The 22332-nt window shown below is 46.2% G+C and overlaps 1 protein-coding gene across 3 annotated transcripts; it reads left to right on the top strand.

The window, feature by feature from the left end:
• The first annotated feature begins 16657 nt into the window (after positions 1 to 16657).
• On the top strand, positions 16658 to 21927 carry CITED1 (Cbp/p300 interacting transactivator with ED-rich tail 1). Of its 3 annotated transcripts, none has more exons than XM_016217626.1 (3): positions 16658 to 16744; positions 20662 to 20786; positions 21314 to 21927. In XM_016217626.1, the coding sequence occupies exons 2-3, from the start codon at positions 20727 to 20729 to the stop codon at positions 21839 to 21841; spliced, it is 588 nt and encodes a 195-aa protein (XP_016073112.1). In that variant the 5' UTR covers positions 16658 to 16744; positions 20662 to 20726; the 3' UTR covers positions 21842 to 21927. The 3 variants fall into 3 exon arrangements, with proteins under 3 accessions (XP_016073112.1, XP_016073111.1, XP_016073113.1); XM_016217625.2 differs by lacking the exon at positions 16658 to 16744 and adding an exon at positions 17173 to 17260; XM_016217627.1 differs by lacking the exon at positions 16658 to 16744 and adding an exon at positions 17604 to 17622.
• The last annotated feature ends 405 nt before the right edge of the window (positions 21928 to 22332 follow it).

Here is a 22332-nt window from a genome sequence, read left to right on the forward strand (position 1 = left end):
GGATTAAATGGTGATGAAAGGAGACTGGACCTTGGGCAGTGAACACACAATACAATATACAGAGGATGTATTATAGAACTGTGCACTTGAAATCTATATAATTTTATTAACCAATGTAACCCTAATAAATTCAATAAAAATATTTTTAGAAGAAATTATTGATAATTCCAAGTACTATAACTGCATGGTAGTTATATATTTAAGTCCTCATCACTTAGAGATACAAAGATAAGTATTTACAGGTAAAATAATATAATTGAAGTTTATTTTAAAGTACTCCAGAGAGGGAAATATGTATTTGTGTCGCAGCAGGTGGTGGGTGGAGATAAATGAAACAAAATTTGAAAAATGTTCATCATTGTTGTTGGTTTGATGGACACATGGAGATTGAATATACTGTTCTCTCTGCCTTTGTGTGCTTTTAAATTTCCACAACAAAAAGTTGAGATATATATTCCTGAGTGGCAGGAAGTAAAATAACAGGGACCAGATCACAAAGGGCCTCCTGTGCCAATTGGTGGAGGCTGGGCTTGATCCTGCAGGTAAGAAACCCATCAGAGAGTTTTAAACCAAAGAGTAGTCTGATAAAATTTGCATATTAAAAAGATTGCTTGACAGACAATAGACAGTAAAAGAAAGCAAACAGAGAGAGAGAAAAGATGAAATTATATATAGATATAAATATATCTTTATTGATTTCAGAGAGAGGAAAGGAGAGGGAGAGAGAGATAGAAACATCAATGATGAGAGTCGTCATTGATCAGCAGCCTCCTGCACGCCCCCGACTGGGGATGGAGCCTCCAACCCCGGCATGTGCCCTGACCGGGAATCGAACCCCGACCGCCTGGATCCTAGGTCAACGCTTAACCGCTGAGCCACTCCCGGCCAGGCAAGATGAAATTATATTAAATGCACTGTTTTGAGAAACTTAGGGAATGGCTGCGAACAGGCAGATACTCGTTTCTGGAGAGATGGTGAACAAGACTTAGACTCTTAGTAAGAGTACTTAAGGATAAGTAAGTATATAAATCTATAAAATATCAGTGTTCACCTCTTGAAGTTATTATAATGCTGATCTGACAAAGACTAAGTATGTTGGAATTGTAGCTTTTGAAACATTACATAAAGATTCATTTTCATAGCATTAAAGCACCCAACTTTCAAACTAAATATAAGCTATATTCTAATCTTTTAAAGCCATTCAAATTACCTCATAAAACATGATTTTAAATAATTTGATATGTGTATTTACATTACAGTCAATATGAGGCTAAATGTATTGTTGCAATTATTATAATACATAATTAATTCATATATTTTTTAAAAAGACTGCTCGAGCTGCTAGAACAATAGAAATGAGCTTGCTGAGGCCCAGTTCCAAAGTGGCTGCCTATGAGAAGCTTCTGTTAATCTCAGAGGCCCAGGGCCTTCCTCCCTTAGCTCATAGTACCTTTCTTTTTACCACTTACTTGGAGAGAGAGAGACAGACACAGAGACAGAGAGAGAGGAGGAGAGAGAGATATTAATGGAAATACATTTTTAATATATGCAATACAGTATATATGCAATACAGATAATGATTCTCTCATAATCTCACACCTCAGTAATAACGACTATTAGTAGTTTGGTCTTTTCAGACAGTTTTTTCATTTATTCCATAAATATTTATTGACCACCTACTATGTACCATGCAGTGTGTCAGGCACTGGAATTACATCTATGGACAAAGGAGACAACAAATCCCTGTCTCCATGGAGCTGGCATTATACATGTATGACCATTTGACTTTTATATCAGTGCAATCATACTGTTCAGTAACCTGCTTCATCTCACTTTATTATATGCCATGGACAACTTTCCAAATAATTCCACAAAGGACTATTTTATTCATCTTTTATTATGACATATTTCAGACATACCAAAAAGATGCCATATCTGATCCCTAAAAAAGTAGTCACATTATATAGATGTTCCCTAATGATAAATATTCAGATTTTCTCATTTTTCTTTACAAAGAGAAACACTGCACAACAACAACAAATATACTACAGTTACTAAACAAATTCAGTAAGGTTGCAGGGTACAAGGTTGACAAACAAAAATCAGTTGTGTTTCTATATCAATGAACAATCTGAAAAGGACATTGGGAAAACAATTCTATTTACAATAACATCTGAAAGAATAAAATACTTAGAAATAAACTTAACTAAGGAGGTGAAAGACTTGTATATTGAAAACTGCAAAATGTTGCTGAAAAAAACTAAAGAAGACAAAAATAAATGGAAAGACATTTGTGTTCATGGGTTGGAAAACTTAATTTTGCTATGGTGTCAGTATTACTCAGATTGATCCATAGATTCAATGTAATCCCAATGACTTTTTTGCAGAAATAAAAAAAAAAAATCATCCTGAAATTCATATGGAATTTCAAGGGACCTCAATAGCTAAACTTTGAAAAAGAACAAAGTTGAAGGTTTCACACCTCTTGATTTCAAAGCTTACTACAAAGCTACAGTAATCAAAATAGGATGTTACTGGCATAACTATAGACATATAAATCAATGAAATAGAACTGAGAGTCCAGAAATAAACCAATACATATGTGGCCTATTGATTTTGGACAATGGTGCCAAGTCCATTTAATGAGGAAAGAACAGTCTCTTCAACAAAGGGTATTGGAGCAATTGTATCGTATTTCCACATGCAAAAGAATGAAGTTGGACCCTTTCTTCACACCATGTAGAAAAATCAACTCAAAATTGATCATACACCTAATTGTAAGAACTAAAACCATAAAACTCTTAGAAGAAAACAGATAAGTCTTCTTGACCTTGAGGTTGGCAATGGATTCTCAGATATGACACCAAATGCAGAAGCAACAAAAAGAAAAATAGATAAATTGGACTTCATCAAAATTAAAAAACGTTTGTGGTGCAAAGAACATTATCAAGAAAGTGAGAAGAAAACCCACAGAATGGGTGAAAATATTTGCAAAGCATATATCTAAGAAAGATCTAGTAGCAAGAATATATAAAAACTCAACAAGAAACACACAACCACTTTTAAAATGGACAAAGAACTTGATTAAACATTTCTCCAAACAAGATATAGAAATGGACAACAAGCACATGAAATGATGGTCAACACCATTAGTCATTAAGGAAATACAAATCAAAAGCACAATGAATTGCCAGTTTATTCCTATTTGGATGGTTATAATTTTAAAAACAAAACAAAAAATAACAAGAGTCTACAAGGAGATGTGGGGAAATTAGAACCCTCATACATAACTGGTGGGAATGTAAAATGGTGCGGCTATTGTGGAAACAGTTTAGCAGTTCCTTAAAAAGTTAATCATGGCCTGGCCAGGTGTGGCTCAGCGGTTGAGCATCGACCTAGGATTTAGGCAATCAGGGTTCGATTCCCGGTCAGGGCGACATGCCTGGGTTGCAGGTTCTATCAATGACTCTCTCATCATTGATGTTTCCATCTCTCTCTCCCTCTCCTTTCTTCTCTCTGAAATCAATAAAGATATATTTAAAAAAAAAAAAGTTAATCATGGAATTACCATATAACCCACCATTTCCAGTCCTAGGTATATACACCAAAAGAATTGAAAACAGATGTCCAAATACATGTATGTGAATGTTCATAACAGCACTATTCACAATGAGCAAAAGGTGGAAATGACTCAGATGTCCATTAATGGATGAATGGATAAGCAAATTATTGTTATTTGCATACAATGGAACATTACTCAGCCATAAAAAGTAATGAAGTTCTGATACCCTTCATGATTCTCGAAAAAATCACGCTAAGTGAAAGAAGCCAGACATGAGAAGTCACCTAGTGTATGATTCCATTCATATAAAACATCCAGAATAAACAAAACAATTAAGACAAGAAAGCAAATTGGTGGTTGCCAGGACCTGGGCAGAGGGGCAAGTGGGGAGTAACTGTTTAAGGGGTATAGACTTTATTTTGAGGTAATAAAAATGTTTTGAAAGTAGGTAGATAGAGGTGGTGGTTGCAGAACACTGTGAATGCACCAAATGCCACTAAATTATTGACTTTAAAATGATTAATTTTATGTTATGTGAATTTTGTCTCAAAAAAAATCATTGTAATAAAGATCCTCGTACTTACACCTTTACACATTTGTTGTATTGTTTCCTTATGATAAATTTGTTGAAGTGTGACAGCTGGATCAAAGAGCATGTACATTAAAAACAAACAAAACAGATGATGGATTTTGATCCCCAGAGTGTCGTACCTATCACAGTCCCACCAAGACTGGGTGACTCTGGCTGCTTCTACTGCTCCCTGGAACTTCATCTTTGCCCATCTAAGAGGTGAAAATAGCTCATTGTTGGTTTTGTTTGTTTGTTTGTTTGTTTGTTTTTAATATATCTTTATTGATTTCAGAGAGAGGAAAGGAGAGGGAGAAAGAGAAAGAGAAACATCAATGATGAGAGTCACTGATGGGCTGCATCCTGCATGCCCCTGACTGGGGATAGAGCCTGCAACCCAGGCATGTGCCCTGACCGGGAATCGAACCCCGATCGCCTGGATCCTAGGTTGACGCTCAACCGCTGAGCCACACCCAGCCGGGTAATAGATCATTGTTTGAATTTTTGTCTGTCTAATTTTACTAGTGAGGTTGGACATGTTTTTATATGCTTGATAGTATGTTATTATTTAACTATCTGAGATATTTGAGACCTTTCCCACTCTTCATGTCAGCACTCCTGACTGGCACAGAGTAGGACCTCAGTCAGTGTTGTGAGGAACTAAAGGAAAAGCAGCAACTGTAAGTTCCTCCTGCTTCCCTCAGGGCCCAGGCTAGCTGCAGACATTCCATGCAATTCTAATATATCTTCCCCCAAAGGTTGCCTAAGTGCCTTTTGAAACATGCTGTTGGGAAGCACACTGTGAGTTTCATGGAGGGCATGGGTTTTCACTAGTTGTAAATGGAGATCAAGGCAAAATAAAAATGGGAATGAGGGTTAAACTGAGGAGTGGGAATAATACATGTATATGTGAAAGGAGATAAGCAAAAGAGAAACCACCAAAATCACAGCTGTATACTGTGGAAGGTGGAGCAGGAGCAACTGCCATTTCTCAAGGCTTACTCCAGTTCTCTCTGGCTTGCTCCTCTGCCAGGCTGGTGGCACCACTCACTGCCCTGCAGTTTTCCTGCCAGACTGGGCTGCTTCCTTCAAAGGTACCTGTCAGCTCCATGGCATGATCCTGGGATTACCAGCCTAGAAGGTTGGAGGGAAGGAAAAACCACCATCCTTCCAATCCTACTCACTCTGCCCATGGGTTATTGGGCTCTCCTCTACCACACTCCATCTGGTTTTTACTCATATCTTTTTCTCCTTTGAGGAATATTCTGCAGAACCTGTTACACATTCCACTCCTAAGCCCATTTGTCTAATTTCTTCTCCATCTCACCTCTGACTCTCCTACAACTTCCCTCTCCCATATCCAGAAACCAGACTCTGGTTCAGCCATTCCTTCATTCAGAAGATATTTATTGATGGCCTGCTATGTGCCAGGCAGTGTATTCATCATCAGGGATACAAAAGAAAAAAATACAAAAACCTCTACCCTCATGGAGTCTGCATTCCAACTGTGGAGACAAATGATAAATATAATATGGCAAGTAGTGATCAGTGCTATGGAGAAAATCAAGCCAGGTAGATGTTGAGAGTTGCTACTTTACATAGACTGTCCAGGGAAGGACCATTTAAGGAGGTGACATTGAGTAAAGTCCTGAATGTAGTGTGGTGGCAAACCATGTGATTGTCCAGGAAGGAGTGTTTCAGGCAGAGGGAACAGCAAATGCAAAGAGCCACAGACAGGAACTACCTTGTTGCATTGAAGAAACAGCAAGGCCCATATGCGTGAAGCTGAGGGAATGAGGAAGAGAGAGGGAGGGAAAGAACATGGAAAAGTAGGAGGGACCAGGTCATATAGGACTTCGACTTTTGCACTGAGTGGGATGGAGAGTCATTGAGGCTCCTGAGCAGAGAAGGTCAGGATCCTTCTGGCTGCTGTGTGGAGAAGAGACTACAAAGGACAAGGCATAGGGGAGCAAAAAGACCAGTCAGAAAGCTGCAACAGTGATCTAGGTAATAGATGACAGTAGCTTGGACCAGAGTAGTGGCTGTGGAAGTGATAAAAAATTGTTTGGATCCTGGACCTATTTTAAAGAGCGAGCTGACAGAATTTGCTGATCAGTTAGTTGGTCATAGAGTAAGAGAGAAAAAGAAAGATGAAGGCAAGGTTTTTGGCCTGAGAAACTGTGTAAGCAGTAGTGTCATTTACTGAGCTTGGGAAGCTGAGGGAGGAGAGGGGGAAAGGGACGGGTACCTTATTTGTGCCAAGTTCAAGAGAGAGGACTGGGATCTCTCCTAGAAGCTTAAGGCTCAGCTAGATTGCTTGCTGGTGAGGGTGGAGGGTGAATGGAAAAGGTCGAGGCAATGAACATATTTTACTGAGTGACAAACTAACAAACTGTACCAGGCTTCATGTATATCTGCCCACTTAACCTTCAGTGAGCACAATATCAAAGCTGAATTTCATAATGCAGCATCCAAGTCTGGCTCCTGTGACCTCAGCAACCCCATCTTGTGCTGTTCTAGTTCCCATCAATGCATTTGCACATACTGTTCCCTACACCTGGGGAATGCTGGCCCTCAACTCAGAAGTCACTTTCTCCTATCTCCCACTGGATTTTATTAATATCTGCTTTTTTATCTCCTTGAGGAACTCCTTCGGAACTCCTTGAGAGCCAAGTGGCACCTTGGTCCCCATCTGAGACCTTGGTGACTAGAGCAGGATTAAGCAGGGCCTCAGCTCACATTTGTAGCCTGAAGGAACAACTGCATAGGATAACAGCCAGCCCTGGTAAGCCCACCCCTGTGGGTTAGGAGGCCCAACTTCCCACACAGTCATATGTGACAATGAGGAAAACAGGGCCAAGAAGGTGAAGTCAAGCTTGGAACTGGACTCAAATTGGAAGGCTGACTCCATCTCCCAAGCAGCAGTGAACAGGGGTCAGAGAAATTACTCACATGTGTACAACACTTGAGCGTTTATGGCCACAGACATTATCTCACTCAACCCTGGCACAACCTTATAAGGTAAGTATTCTCATTTTCCCTTCTTTACATCTAAGGAAACTGAGGCCCAATGAGCTAAAGTCACTTGCCCAAGGTCATACAGCTGGGAAGTGGTAGCCTCGGGACTTGAACCAAAGTCAATCTGATGGCAGAGCCTCATGCTCTTGATGTCAGACTAGGCCAATGCCTACAGCAGGTTGGGCAGCCATTTTTCTCTCCCTAGCTATCCCTGTTGTGTTCCAGCTAACAGTGGCAAGAACCAGCATTTTCTCATCCCCTCAGACCAGGCAAGGTGCCAGAAGGCCTGGTTTCAAACATGGCAGGGAATCATCCACACTGGAAACTCCAAAGGTAACACTTAGGAGAGGGTTGAAGAAAGTGTGCGGGAAGTGCAAAGAGAGGCTCTTCAGAGGCAAGCCCCACTGGGCCTGTTCAGGGCCTTCCTGGCACATAAGAGAGGGCAGCTTCCCTCCCATTCCCCCAGCCCAAAGCTCCCTGGGGAAATCTCTTGTGGGAGCCATGCCTTCTTTCCGTTGGTCTGGTTCCCCTGCTTCATTAACTCACATCCTCACTACTTAGTGCTGCTTCCAGATGGCTGGTCACTTATGCCTTCACCCCACTTTGGGCCCTTTTCTTTCTTATTTGATTTCTTTTCCTTGTTTTGTTTTCCTCCAGGCACTCACTCTCTCTCTCTCTTTTTTGCTCTTTCTTGCACTCTCCTTTGTTCTTTCTTTCTCTCCCCATTGAGTGCATTTCTTTCTGCTCAGTCTGTCCATCTCTTTTCCCCTGACTCTAACCAGATACTGATATACAATACTAGCTTCCTCTTCTGTAACAGTGAGAGGTTCAGATGAGGTCATCTCTCTAGTCCCCATCAGCTCTGACATTCAGCTTTGAGAAAAGATCTTCTGAGGGGAAGGGTAGCTAGAGAGTGGGAAAGAGAGAATCAAGCAGGACTTGATTCAAATTCCAGCATCCTCACTTGCTAGCTATGTGACCTCAGCAAGGTTGCCTCACCTCTCTGAGCCTCCTCCTTTAGTCTGTAAAATGGGATCGATAATAATAGTGATAACCTCACATAAGGGTGGACGGGTATGAGAACTGATCTTGCTCATGAATGGGAAAGGGTAGGTCCCAGCAGTTGTTACTTAGGAGACAGTGATGCCTGCTAGTCACTAGCAGAGGTTCTGGGGCCAGTCTGCCTGGTCTGAATCCTCAGCCCACAAATGTACAGCGTGTAGAACACTGGCAAGCTGTGAATATCTCTGTGCCTCAATTTCCCTATTGGCAAAAAGGGAATGAGGTAATAATTGTACAGCAGGTCCTCAAGTAACATCATTTCATTCAACATCGTTTAGTTATGGTATTGATGAGGTGCCACAGAAATTTAATCTTTGTTTATATCAATTAGCCTATGAGAAAACTGGTTTCCTTATACATCGTTTCTCTTACAGTCCAAGAACCTAACGATGATGTTAAGTGACTTACTATACTCGCTAACAAAAGTTTTTGTGGGAATTAGATGAGAAAGTATGGAGTACTGAGAACAGTGAGGGCCTGTCACCTGATAAGTGCTCAGGAAATGTTACCATTGATGTTTTTAATCAGAGTTAGCAGGAATAAAACTCCTAGGGTGGTTGGTTTTCTTAGTGATGCAGGGCCACTGCAAGAACCTAAGCTGGGTGCTGATCCACATTCATCTCATGGCAGGATCTCCAAGTGTGCTTCTGCAGGTTGTGCGCTGCACAGGTGGATGCCTGAAATTCAGCTGGTGTTCCTCTTACAAAGCCATGTGCCCTGGGGTGAGGGTTATGTAAATCCCAGAGGGAGCATCACCTATTTCTAATTGGTCCTCCAGAGGAGGTGTCTTTTTGTGATTAGCAAAAGAAAACTGTGTGCTAGCTGAGGGGCATTGTCTTTGTGTCAAAGCAGCAGAGGGATCTTGGGTAACTGGCCCGTGGTCCTCTCTTCATGGCTGACAGCAGAGTCTGTGGCCTGACATCCCCACCCGAAGGTACTCTAGACCCTGGATCCATCTCCAGCTCTGATCACTGAGGTCCAGAGAGACAAGTCTCTGTGGAAATCTGGAGAAATATTTTCAGCCCACCAGGTGGTACGTGCAAAATCAATCTTAACTGTGTTCACACAGCCATGTTTGTCTGAGCTGACCCAGAGAGGCAATGGGGGCTACTGGTCCAAGCTGGGAGACTTCTCCATAGAGGGAGCTCTGATTAGTGAAATACTGGGGTACATGGATAGATGATGAGTGGAAGTTTGAAGCTTCAGATGAGATGGGATTGGGAAGCTGGGAGGGCAGGACCCCAAAGCCCAAGAGAGGTGAGTGCAGGGAAGATAAGATTGGGGGACAAGGGGCTGCCACATCACCTGAGTGCTCAGGTAAGGGGAACAATTTTAGTTTGACGCTGCAGCAGGGCCAGACTAACATGGCTTCACTTTTTTAAAGATGAAGTAAGCTGACAGACACTGCACTGACCTAAGATGGAGCATGGCAGAAAAGGGAGAGCAAAAAAGACCCCAAAGGCTTGTGTTCTAGAAGTGAAACTAAGGAAGGCTTGGCATGCTTAAAGTCTAGCCAAAATACATTTAGCAAAGTGAGACGAGGCCCTTGTCACTCCCTAGCATGGGGAAATTTATGGACTGAGATTCCCCTCACACTGCCCTTTAGGTCTTTGAAGCATGTGTCCAACATTGTGCTGGGCTGGAGGGGCCAGGGAGCGGAGAGAGATGGAGGGAGAGTTGTGGTGGAAAAGCAGTGTCTTGTTCTGGAACCCGAGGAGAAAACCCCTCTCTGTCCTGGTGGAGAGGGGGCAGGGGAAAGTTCCCCACAGTTTGGCCAAAAGTCATCCTGCCTACCGCTCTTTTTGACACAACCTCACACTTTCTTTCCAGTCCTATATTCCTGGCTGTGTGCAAACTATTTCCACTCGGATGTTCTGCCAACAGCTTAAACTAAACATGCTTAAAGCAAAGTTCCTCTTCCCCCACAAAGCCTCACACCTTCCCAAGGCCTCCAGCTTTACTGCTGACACCCAAACAGCCCAAGGCCTGGCTGTTCCTTTCTCCCCTATAGCAGTACCTCTCACTCTTCCTGCCTTTGAACCCTATGCTCTTCCCTGGGTAATATTTTTCAGTCACCTTTGCCATACTTAGGCTGAAGCCTTCTCTCACCCTATACCTCATCCCTGGAGATTCCTGCCACAGCCACTAACTGGGCTATCCTTCAGGGTCTCTCCCTCAACCTGGGCCATGCATATATTCTGACCACATACATTGACCATTTACTGCAATGGGTATGGGGAAACGTCCATCCTCTAAGATTGAAAAGCACAGACACAGATAACAGAGGATCAGGGAGCCTACTGAACAGAGTGAGTCAGACCTGACTGTAAATCCCAGGTCTGCTACTTACTAGCTGTGTGAACTTGGCCTTGTTATTTCATCTCTCTGTGCCTCAATGCCCTTGTTTCTCAAATGGGGTTGATAGTGTTGACTTCCTATGGTTCTTGTGAAGTTGAATGCTAGAAGGGAGAACAGAGAAGGGGCATACACTAGAGTGACATCACCCAAGAGCCATGGAGACAGTGCCCAAGGATATGAAAGGCTGGGTGACCAGAGCTGTTTGTATATTTGTGGTTTTGCCATTAGGTATAAAAACAGGAAATCAAGTACAGAATCAATTCAACTGGACCCAATTCTTGGCCCTTTCCAAACTTCCCCACCCCCTTGTATAAACAGGAAACCAAGGCCAAAGCTGACTGAAGTGCCCAAGGATGCCCTGTTATCTCTCTGTTCTCTTCAGTTTTCTGTTTCTCAAGGCCCTTTCCCCAGCGCTAATCTTGTTCCCTCTCTCTTTCGTCTTTTCTTTTCAGTCCCCCTCCTCCTCCTCCTCCTCCTCCTCCTTCTCCTCCTCCTCCTCCTCCTCTTTTATAACAAAGGAGCAGAAGACAGGCTGGCCTAGGGAAGAGGAATGTGGCTGCTCCCTGGGCACAGAGTGGCCAGGCCCAGGCGCTCACTCAGGCTGGCAGTCAGCAGGCGTGAAGCTGGGGAGGCTCCGGCACCTTGCTCTGAGGGTCTGGAAAGCACTACAGACATTAGCTCATCACTCCCTGGCAGAGACCCACTGGTCTGCTATTCTCCCTAGCATCTTCCAGATGGGGAAGTGGAGGCACAACCACAGTCAGTGTGGTTGCAGACTTTTAGGATGCCAAGGGGCCTTCTGGGCAGGGTCTCCAGATGAAGTGAGGGGGAAAGGGCGATCTGGACTTCCCCAGACATACTTGCATTGCTTGAGATTGTAAGGAGCAAGGAAGGATACAGGAAAGAACTGTGGTCTAAACTGCAGTCCCTGAAGGGGGCACCAGGGAAGAAGGGGAGGGCAGTGGCAAGGACCCACCATCACCTGAGCCCCCATACATGATGCTCACTAGCCTGTTAGGAATGACTCACCACTCTGGACTGCGATATCTGCCTCACCCATTACCTCTGGAGTTAGAGGCAGCCTAGATAATGTGTACATGGCCAGACACCAAAGAGTTAACTCTGATTAGGTTGAGTTGATTATTATGTTTTTCTCCTGATGCTTTCCTGTTATTTCCACATTCTGTGCAGGGAACAGTTATGACATTTATAACCAAACAAAATGTTAATCATTTTTAATTATTAAAAAGAAGAAGCAACTGGGATGTGGTGATGAGCCCTGGGCTTAGCGTGAGGAGCCCATGTCAAGTCCGCTCTCTCGCTTGCCATTGTGTGACCTAGGGCAAGTGACTTCATCTCTCTGAATCTTAGTTTTCTATAAAATGACAATAACCCCACAGGGTTAGCATAAGATTGAAAGAGATAATGTATGTGAAAATGCTTTTTAAGAAACATTTATGGAACTTTTTAAACATACACGTAAGTAAATATTAGAAGAAGGCCATGTATCCATCTTATTTTATCTATATCCCCACTCACTTAACCATGTCCCCACTGGAATATTTAAAAGCAAATCCCAGCCCTGGCCAGTTTTGCTCAGTGGTTAGAGTGTCGGCCTGGGTTCAAAAGGTCAAGGGTTCTATTCGGGTCAAGGGCAGTACCTTGGTTGCACATTTGATCCCCACCCTGATCAGGGTGCATGCGGGAGGCAACACCCCTCCTCTGTCTCTCTCTTCTCCCTCCTCGCCCCCTTCCACTCTCCCTAAAAAAACAGTGGAAAAAATATCCTCAGGTGAGGATTTAAAAAAAACACACAAATCCTAGACATTCCCTTTATTCCCATAAATACTTCAGTATTGAACTGCTTTTTACATTTTTCATAATTAAAAAAATAATACATGATGACTGTAAAAATAATTGGAAAATGAAGAAATCCCACCACCCAGAGACAACCATGTTTTGGAGTAGCCTATTATTTATTCTATGCATATATATATATATATATATATATATATATATATATATATATATACACACACACAAATGGGGTCCTACTGTATATGCCATTTGTGTATCATTTTATTTTAATTATAAAAGTAACTATATTCCAGAAAATCAAAAGGGAAAATTACCCATAACCCTTTACCATCTAAAATAAAAACATTATTTTCATAGATCTCCTCACTTTTTTCAATTTGCATACATACTTTTAACACAAGTGGGATCATACTGATCATCCACTTTCCAAATTATAAATCTGTTTTAATTGTAAGAAAATAATGTAAGCATATTGCAGAAAAACAAAGAAAATAAAAATAGTACCATAATCCCACTACTCAGTTATAATCACTGTTATCATTTTGGTGTATTTACTTCCAATATTTCTTCTGTGCACATACAATTTTAACAAAAGTGGAAGCATACTGTTTATGCACTTCATTAACTATAAACTTATATTTAGTTATAAGAATAATGTTGTATGACATGAAGAGAGAAAAAGTCCCTCATAATCCTACCACCACACTGATGCTCTTGCTACTTTGGTGTTTTCCTGACCATCGCTTCATTATCCATATTCATACATGGCTAGAAACATACTATTTAATATTCTACTCTTCGTGCCCTTTGCAACTTGGCATCATATTTATGCAACTTTGTACCCAGAGGTGTGTTTTTTTTAATGTTAAGTTTGTACCATTTAATTTTTAATTGATTTTAGAGAGAGAAAGGGATACAGAGAGAGAGAGAGAAACATCAATTTATTGTTCCATTTATTTATGCATTCATTGGTCAACCCTTGTAAGTGCCCTGACCAGGGATCGAAACTGCAACCTTGAGGTATGGAGACAATGCTCTAACCAACTGAGCTACGCCCGCTAAGGCCAGAGGTTTTTTGTGTTTTGTTTTTTATTTAATATTTTGTAGTGAACATTTTCCCATAAATGAGTTTTTGGAAATCAATTGTTGTTTTTTTTTTGGTGTTGTGTTGTTGTTTTTAAGTGTCAAGGTCCCAAGGGATACTTCCTTCCATGGACATTTAGATTGCTTTCTATTTTTCACCATTGTAAACAATTCTGCTCCAAACATTCTTGAACAAAGACTTCTACTTTTTAACTTTTCTACACACATATTGAGTATATGTTTCTGGAGACTATTTTGGATGTTTCCAGCTGTCAGGGAAAAGGTGATTATCTTATATTGGTCCCTGCCATGTGGTTCAGATAGCCCTCTCAGTCTGTTTTTTTAATTAATCAGTCAGCAAATATTATTGAACCTGAAGTGTGTGAGCCGAGGCAGGACTAAGAGGCAAAAGAAAAAGAATCAGAAGGCACAATAACAGCACTTTTTGACCACTTACTACACAGTGGACACCAACCAGACTAAGCTTTTCCGTCAATCCTTTCAATAACTCTACAATCCCATTTAGAAGATGGGAAAGCTAAGGCCCTAAGAATGAAGCCACGTAGCCTAAGATCACACAGCTAGTAAATAGCAAAGTAGGGATTTAAACCCAGGCGGACTGACCCCTGAAACTGTACTCTGGATACAGCCTAAATGTTTCCTTACCCTTCCAGGCAGGGAAGTGCAAGGGTGAGGGTAAGGACTTTGCAGTCAGCTTGACCCGGATTCAAATACCTGTCTCCAGACTGTGTGAATTTGGGCATATCTCTGGAACTCAGTTTCACCTTGGTAAAACCTGCCTTACAGGTGGGAATTAAATGAAATGATGGATGGGAACATGTCAGGCCCAATGCTGTTGCACAGAAGGTTCTTGCTGGGTGACCATTGCTGTCCTCTACTTGCTACTCGAGCTCGAAGTCTAGTTGCCAAGTTGGAGAGAAGAGTTCAGCGGAGAGCTCTGGGCTCAGCTGGAGCCGGCTGGGAAGTCAGAGATACGGGGCTTATTTGCAGAGAAATGCAAATGTCTCCTTTGCTCTCTCCCAGCCTCTGCAACTAACCTCTACTCCTATCACGCCCCCCAAAAAAGGGGTGGCTTTTGTGCTCCAGAGCTGAGCGTTTGAAGCCCTCTTTCCTGCTCTCCAGGAGGTGGACAGTAGAGATGACAGGAAGTCACCAGTAGGAAGACCCTTTCGGGCTTGTGGGCACAGAAATGGGGCGGAGGGCGCTCTTTTTTCTGCCCTTCAATGGTCTGGATGGGGGAGGGGATAGCTGTTGAGCAACTGCTCCGGAGACACTCCAGAAACCGAGTTGAACATATGCCTCTTTCTAACAATTGGCCTGGGAGCCATCCAATAGATGGAAGGTGGATTCGCCACCTCACGGATCCGGAGCCTGCAATGAAGCCGCTGCCGAGGTTTCTAGATTTGTTCCCCAGCGGGGCTGAGAGGGATAGGTCGAGAGGGATAGGTCAGCGGTCCAAATTAGTAAAGCACAATTTGAAATCCTAATGTCTCTCGCCTCAGGCAAACAAAGAGATGGCTTGAAAGTGTATTTTACAGTCAAACTCTATAGGGTTTTATGGTACCAACAGATCCCACCTTTTATCAGAAGGAAACTAGGTACAACACATGATCTTTGGGTAAAGTGAGAAAGCACAGCAATGGTGTGGTTGTTACTGGGGTTTGTGGTGGAGCTGGGTGAGGCAAACAAATGGAGGAGCACAAAGCAGCTTTGGGGGCTGGGTAATGGGTTTACCTGGGGTCCAGAACACTGCCCCAGCTTCCTCCAGGTGTCAAGAAAGGGCCTTGACCTGTCCCTCTGTTTGCTGCCCATCTTTGTGTCAGTAAGCCGATCAGTCTGTCAGCAAACAGAACTTTGTTCAAAGGGTAAATGCAAGGCACTTGGGGATGAAAGAAGGAAAAGAGGGGAGAAAAGAAAAAGATCTTTAGGTCTTCAAATCCAATTACGAAGACAGAACACATACATAGTGAATATGCCTTGGTGACATTCCTTCCCCTGCACTTTTTAACATTTTATTTTGGACTTTTTAAAAGAGGATGTTTTATAAACAGTGTAAACTAAGTAGTTGTTGCCGAAAGGGGCCAAAAAGGGGAGTGTGGTAGGGGGTAATCCTGGTGGCCTTCCTGTAAGAGGTGAGAGGCTTCTTGGCTACAAGGAACACAAACTGAGATGAAGGAGAAGGCTGGACCTCTTTCCCATAAAAATTTTTAAGATAACATCCCAGCCTGAGAAAGATGTGCTCCGAATGCAAAATAGCATTCTTACTTGATGGGAATGATTGTATAATCATAATAAAATAACCTGGCATCGTGTTTTCCCGTGAGGAATCCCCGGGAGCCCAAGGGCAAGCTCTTCATTTCCTGCTACCGGTTCCTGGCCTTTGGCGTGCTTCGTGAGCTGCACCAGGTCCGGGAAGGCAGCATATTCCTGCGTCGCATCCCACGAGCCTCCGTCAGCCCTGGATAACCACAGGAGAGAATACCTGGAAGCCCACCCCCGGCTCAGGCCTTCGAGAGAAGCCACCGCTGCCGGCAGATAGGCCTTCAATGAGGCTCTGCCTGGAATCTGGCGACTTTAAGGGGAAAAGGGACCCCAGCTTCGTCCCTTCAACAAGGGAGATGTGCAGCCCAAAGGGGCAGACAGGCTCCGAGAAAGCCCTGCAGAAAACCCAAGTCGTGCTCCCCCTCCCCGGCACCGCTTCGTGTGCGCCCCCTGCTCGGGGTCACTCCCTGAGTTCATAGCTCTCCCCACAACCCCTCTTGAAGCCCTCTCAGGCGACCCGCTAGATTTAGGTCAGAAACAGACACTAACAGCTCTCCTAATTTATTGGGCAAGTCCATGCAGGGCGGTAGGGAGAGACCATGTCCCGGGCCGGGCCCCCGCCAGCTTTAGAAGCGCAGGCGTGGGCCGAGGGCTCAGGGCTCGGGGTGCCCAGGGCCTAGGTCTGCCAGCTCAACCACGGGAACCGTGCCCGGGGGGCCAATCGGACTCCGTTCCCCAGCCGGCCCTTCGCTTTCACACGATCCGCGGTGACTGCACCAGCTCAAGCGCCTTTAAAGGGCCACACACGCTAGCCGCCTCTATAAAATGTTCCCAGCGGAGCAGCGGGCAGGAGGGATACGGCTGAGCTGCCCTAAAGGCTGCTCACTCCACCCAGCAAGCTGCTCACTCCTCCTGGCAGCCTGCAGGCTAAGGGTCGTTCCTGGTTAGGAGGAAGAAGGCTAAGGAAGGCACAGTACCAGCTCTGGCCCTGGGTAAGTATCCAGTTCAGATTTTGCCACCAACTCACCCACGAGCCAGGACATGTGCTAATAATGCCCTAAGCCGGCTATAAAGACTTGGAAATTGAAGGGGGGGGAGAGAAAAAAAAGGGGGGGGTCTCCTTCTTGGGATTCCTAGCCGAGGCCAACCTTCTGCCGGGTGTGTGCATCAAGGCTCTACTGGCGGCAATAGGGGCTTGAGAGCCGGGTCCCCCGCGCCGGGAAGGGAGCACGGTGGCCGCCACCGCCACCGCCCCGGAGTCAGGCGCCGAAGCCGCCGGCGGACGGGCGGGCGCGGGCCGGGGCCGCTTGGCTCGGCACGGTGCGGTGCAGAGGCGGCGGCGCAGCGGTGCGGGCTTTCCCCAAGAGCCGCGGGGTCGGGTGGCACTGAGCGCGACCGGCTCGTGGCTGCGGTGGCTGCGTGAGTGCCAGGGGCTGAGGGCTCCCCCGCTTCGCCCGCGGCTCACCGGGCTCCGCGCTTCCTTCTCCAAGGCAGGAGGCTTCGCTGAGGTAAGCCGGGCCGCCCGGCAGGGCGCTGGGCTGGGCAGCGGGGCCGAGGGACTCCAGCGGAGCGAGTGTGGGGAACGGGCTGCGGCCCGGCGGGCCGGGGGATTCTGCGGGAGTTGTTTTCTGATCAAGAGCTGCTCTGCTGGGGGTAGAGGGGCCGCCGGCCACTAGCCCGTCAGCGTGAGTCTGTTCGTTGTCAGCGCTCCCGCCTGCCGGCCAGCGGCGCCAAGCGCCCGCTTCTCCTGGGGAGACGGCAGCACCTTTTCTCCCCGCGCCCGCGCTTTCTCCAGCTTGGCTTCCACCGACTTTGCTAAACGCCTGGACCGTATCTGGACGCTTGGGCTCCGGAGCTACACAAAGCTCAGGTTTCCGTTGGGGGCTGGAGGCGAGAGGGGCTTTTCGGGCTGAGTTCAGGGGAATTGCGGGATGGAAGTTAGCGAATTTGGGCAACTTGCGTCTACCACCCAATCGACCTCTGCTCTCCCCCACACGCACGCCCACACAGCCACGCACACCCACGCACACACCTCTCTCCCTATAAACGAGGGCAGCGAGGCCGACCTCTCACAGTGTCCCTGCCTCGCCGAGAGTCGGACTTGGAGTCCGAAAGACGTAGCTGCCAGTCCCGGCTCCGCCACTTTCTAGCGCTGTGACCTTGGGCAAGTTACCGAACCTCTCCGGGCCTCTCACTCTTCTGGTAGAGGGGTTAGAGCATTGAACAGAGGCAGCCTGGCTAGGCGGTAGGCTCAGCCAGCGGCAGCGTTGGTTGCTCAGCGGGCGCTCAGTTAAGTGTTGGTGAGGTGCAGGAGCTACCGCCACTGGTGCTTGAGTGCGCCCCCGTGCGCGGCCACACCGAGGGGCTCCAAATTCACCGCCGAGGTGGAGAGCCCGGCCCCTGCCCGCCTGTCCTTGTGGTCCCTACTATCTGTTCCTGACACAGTACTTGTGGAACGGACGCTTGGGGGCCTGGTAGCCTGGGTGCTCGCGCCCACTGTGCAGGGATGCTCCAGGCCGCCCCCAGCTCCCGCTGCTCCACCTTGGATGCGACGAGGGCTGCCGAGCTGTCCTCAAACAACGGGCCTTTAGTTTTCAGGTGGCAAAACTGACTGGTCTGGATTAGAGCGCGTCCAAGCCAAGCCGCAGTACTGTTTGGATTTTTAAATTTCTCCTGAGTGAGAAAATAGCAATAGAGATGGAGCCATCGGTTGGTGCCATTTTAACTTTTGGTCCCCCAACAGGTCAAAGACCAAGCTACTGTACCTGCCTCTCCTTTCTTTCTTCTCCTCCCCCCACCCCCATCTAGGCGGAAGGGGGCTGTCGGGCCACGCGAAGGTCTGAAGAGAAGGGCGGGCGGGAACTAGTAGCCGGAGCCCGCGAGGCACAGCGTGTGAGGAGGCACTTGTTGCTCTGGGTTGCCCAGCCGCCTCTCGCAACCGTTTCACAGTGGTCAGCTCTCGGCTTGGGAAGCAGGCTGGGCCATTTCCGAGCTGCCAAGTTTTGCCTTCCAACGGGCTGGGTGGAGAAGTAGAGACAGAAAATCGGGCAGGCGGGGGCAGGGACTCCTATCGAAATGCGATTGCCTCTGCAGACGGATTCAACAACACTTACTGAGCGCCTACGGAGCAGTGACCCAGGCCTGGGTTTAGGCAGGTAGGGAGCGGGGGAAAGCTACGATGGGAGGCAACGGATTTGAATGGAAACAAGGTCCTGTTTAGGGGAGCTCAGAGCCTGAAGGGGGAGATATAGTAAAAGGGTCTTCCCCAGGGACCAATACTAAAACGGACGCTTTTTCTGGTTCTCTCTTTTTTTCTATTTATTTTCCCCCTCCTTTTTTTGTTACCATTGTTGCTACTGTTGTTTCTTTTGTACATTTGGGTACATTTGGGCGGCACGAAGAAAGGCTGGATAGGAACAAGGAAAGATGGGCAGGACCTCTCAACATTTTTCTTAGGATATGAAAATTGCTTGATACTGAAGGTGCTGGGCTCTGGAAGACAGCATGGATTAGACTCCTTGTCTTGTGATCACTGGCTTGAAATATTACTGGGTTGCCTCAGAGAAGAAACAGGGTTCCAATCAAGCAGTGGTGGTGGTGACCCAGCAACTGATTTTTTTCTCATGTTTTCTCCCCCACTTTTTCCTTTCTCTATTTTATTGCCTCCCTCCTCTACAAGTAAGTGGTGCAAAGACAGTAAAGAGAGGTAGTAAGTGGCCACTTTCTAGAAGTGTCTGAGCAGATTCTTAACGACCACTGGAGGAGGGAGATGACAAGGAGAATTCTAGCTTTGTTGGAAAGATTAGAGATGCTTTTTAAGGTGCATAAGATTCTTTGGGGCAAAAGGTATTTATAAATACAAAATTCGACATCTCTGATTCATCATAAAGGCTAGAATATACAAAGCTTAAAAAAAACTTCTAAAAAAATAACTTCAGAGTTTTTCAGGTGAGGAATTTTTTTGTTTTCCAATTTGAGGGAATTCTTCTTTCCTCACTCCCTTACCCTTTGGCGCCTGAGCTAGGGAATTATTTCTCCAGCAACCATTTGAATCATTCTAGGTCTGATTCAGTGGACAGGGGAGGCCTGCGGACATAAGAGTGCTACATCTTGCCCCCAGAGCCACTGGCACTTAATAGGAAAGCCACTGAATCTCTGTGCCTGTTTTCCTCCAGGAAGAAGTATTCCCATCTGTCACTACAGATGGGTGTGCCTGGGCTCAGACCAGGTGTCCTGGGAAAACCCTGTGCTGGCAGGCTTGACTTGGTGGGGGCTTGAGGCAAGGAGGAAATTGAGAACATTCTTCCCTGCTCTTTGGCCACCTCACAGCCCCCAGCCCACCTTGATTAGGTTGCCTTTTCTCACACCCACACCTGAGTCAGGGCTTAGGAGCTCCATGGCATTTGCTTTGGGGACTTATTTCTTCCCTGGGCTGCAGCCTCCAACTTTCTAGGTCTTCCTCATCCTGACTCTTTCCCACTTTCTCTCAGTCGTAGTGGAGGCCCAAGATCTCTAGCCCAGAAGCCAGTGGCCCATGGAAACAGTGTGCTACTTACTTAGGGACATTTCTGCCTTCAGAATCAGGAACAGTGCCATCCCACCCCCCACGCACACACACTTGGGGCTTTGAAATCACTGGCATGAGGAAACGATCATTGTGTACCCTCTTGGTGATGTGGGTAGCTGGCTACCTGGGCAGCACCTGGCTGAACCAAGCACCTTGCCTGCCTCAGGCAAACAAAGTTCCAGCTTGATCTTCTCCTTTGCTCAAGTGGTCTCTGGTCTTGGGTCTAACTCTGTCACCATCCTTGCCTTGTAGCCGTGTGAAATTGCCTTGCTTTGGGCTTTGCTAATGCTTTCTTGACTAATGAGTCCTTTGCCCTTCTTACCTTTTCTTCGTCACATGCAGCACAACAGCTCCAGCTGGCAGTACCACCTCCGACCAATTTATCCAACTTCTTCCAAGGCTCTGAAATGCCAACGATGTCAAGACCTGCACTTGATGTCAAGGGTGGCACCTCACCTGTGAAGGAGGTAACTTTTTCCGTTTTACAAATAGAAACACTAAGACATGAAAAGATGAGCTGATCTGGGGTGGCCATGTTGTAGGCCCTCCTAGGTGTGGTGCCTAGTATCCTTTAGCAGAGAGGAGACAACAGAGCTTTCTCTGGGGAGAAAGAGGGTAGCTTCTGCCTAAATGTAGTTAAATCAAACCTACTCGAGTTGTTGAAAGAAGATGGCAGGGCAGGAAGCAGAGAGGTAGAATAAGAATAAGACAACACCATTGAAAAGATTAATGTGAGGCTGAGAAGAGGGACAATGAAATGCCCTTATTAGAATGGTGAGATAGAGGGAGGGAAATAAAAGCAGCAAACCCACTTAGGATGGCAGGTGCCCAGCACGAGGACTTGGCTCTGAGCATTGAGCTCAAAAGGATCCTGGGGTTGGGAGCTTAACTTTGCAGTGGGTCTTCTTGCTACCTCCCCACCACTAGCCCCAAATGAAGTGCCTTTAGGAGCTTTCTGAGCCTTATATTATGCTCTGCCTTTCTCGTCTTCTAGGATGCCAACCAAGAGATGAGCTCTCTGGCCTACTCTAACCTGGGGGTGAAAGATCGCAAAGCAGTAGCCACTCTGCACTACCCCGGGGTAGCCTCGAATGGAACCAAGGCCAATGGGGTTCCCACTAGTTCCTCTGGATCTTCACCTCCAATAGGCTCTCCTACCACCACCCTTCCCACTAAACCTACACCCTTCAATCTGCACCCTGCCCCTCACCTGCTGGCCAGTATGCAGCTTCAGAAACTTAACAGCCAGTATCATGGGATGGCAGCCGCCACTCCTGGCCAACCCGGGGAGGCAGGTCCCCTGCAAAACTGGGGCTTTGGGGCTCAGGCGGGAGGGGCGGGGTCACTCTCTCCTTCTGCCAGTGCCCAGAGCCCTGCTATCATCGATTCGGACCCAGTGGATGAGGAAGTGCTGATGTCACTGGTGGTGGAACTGGGACTGGACCGGGCCAATGAGCTTCCGGAGCTGTGGCTGGGGCAGAATGAGTTTGACTTCACTGCAGACTTTCCATCTGGCTGCTGATGCCAACTGTCCCTAAACATGGAGGAATAAAGCCACCAATTCTGTTGTAAATAAAAATAAAAGTTACTTACAAAGAGATGAGCCAACTAGAGGTGCTCTTCATTGAGGTCTAAAGGGGTGTAGCATAGTCTGATGCCTTTTCAGCAATTCTGAGGCCCATGGTGGGGTTGTGGGTAGATTGCTGGGAGGGAGATAGATGGAATGGGAGGAATGGGGGGAGCTGTAGGGGCCTGCTCACTGAATTCTTGCTACCGCTGCCATTATGTCTTCAGGAGCCCAAGTACCTAGCCTCACTGCCCCAAGACCCCAGGAACACTCTCCTATTCGAGGTTGAATACAGGAGCTGGTTGGGAGCCTTCTCAGAAGAAAGATTGATACAGACCCTTCCTCAGCTTCCTCACCACTTGCACATTCAAGTTTAAAGGGTTGCCCTGGCCACAAGGCACACGTTTCACCAACCCTAAAAGCCACCCCCACCCACTCTCTAGCCC

The sequence above is a fragment of the Miniopterus natalensis genome, chromosome X, assembly GCF_054644295.1.
Source record: "Miniopterus natalensis isolate mMinNat1 chromosome X, mMinNat1.hap1, whole genome shotgun sequence".
Classification (NCBI taxonomy): domain Eukaryota; kingdom Metazoa; phylum Chordata; class Mammalia; order Chiroptera; family Miniopteridae; genus Miniopterus; species Miniopterus natalensis.

What these genes read in the sequence shown, in the direction of transcription:
- CITED1 (XM_016217626.1), top strand. Translation starts at nt 20,727, where the DNA reads ATGCCAACGATGTCAAGACCTGCACTTGATGTCAAGGGTGGCACCTCA. An exon ending in GCACCTCACCTGTGAAGGAG is followed by an intron (nt 20,787 to 21,313) that starts GTAACTTTTTCC and finishes CTCGTCTTCTAG; the next exon opens with GATGCCAACCAAGAGATGAG.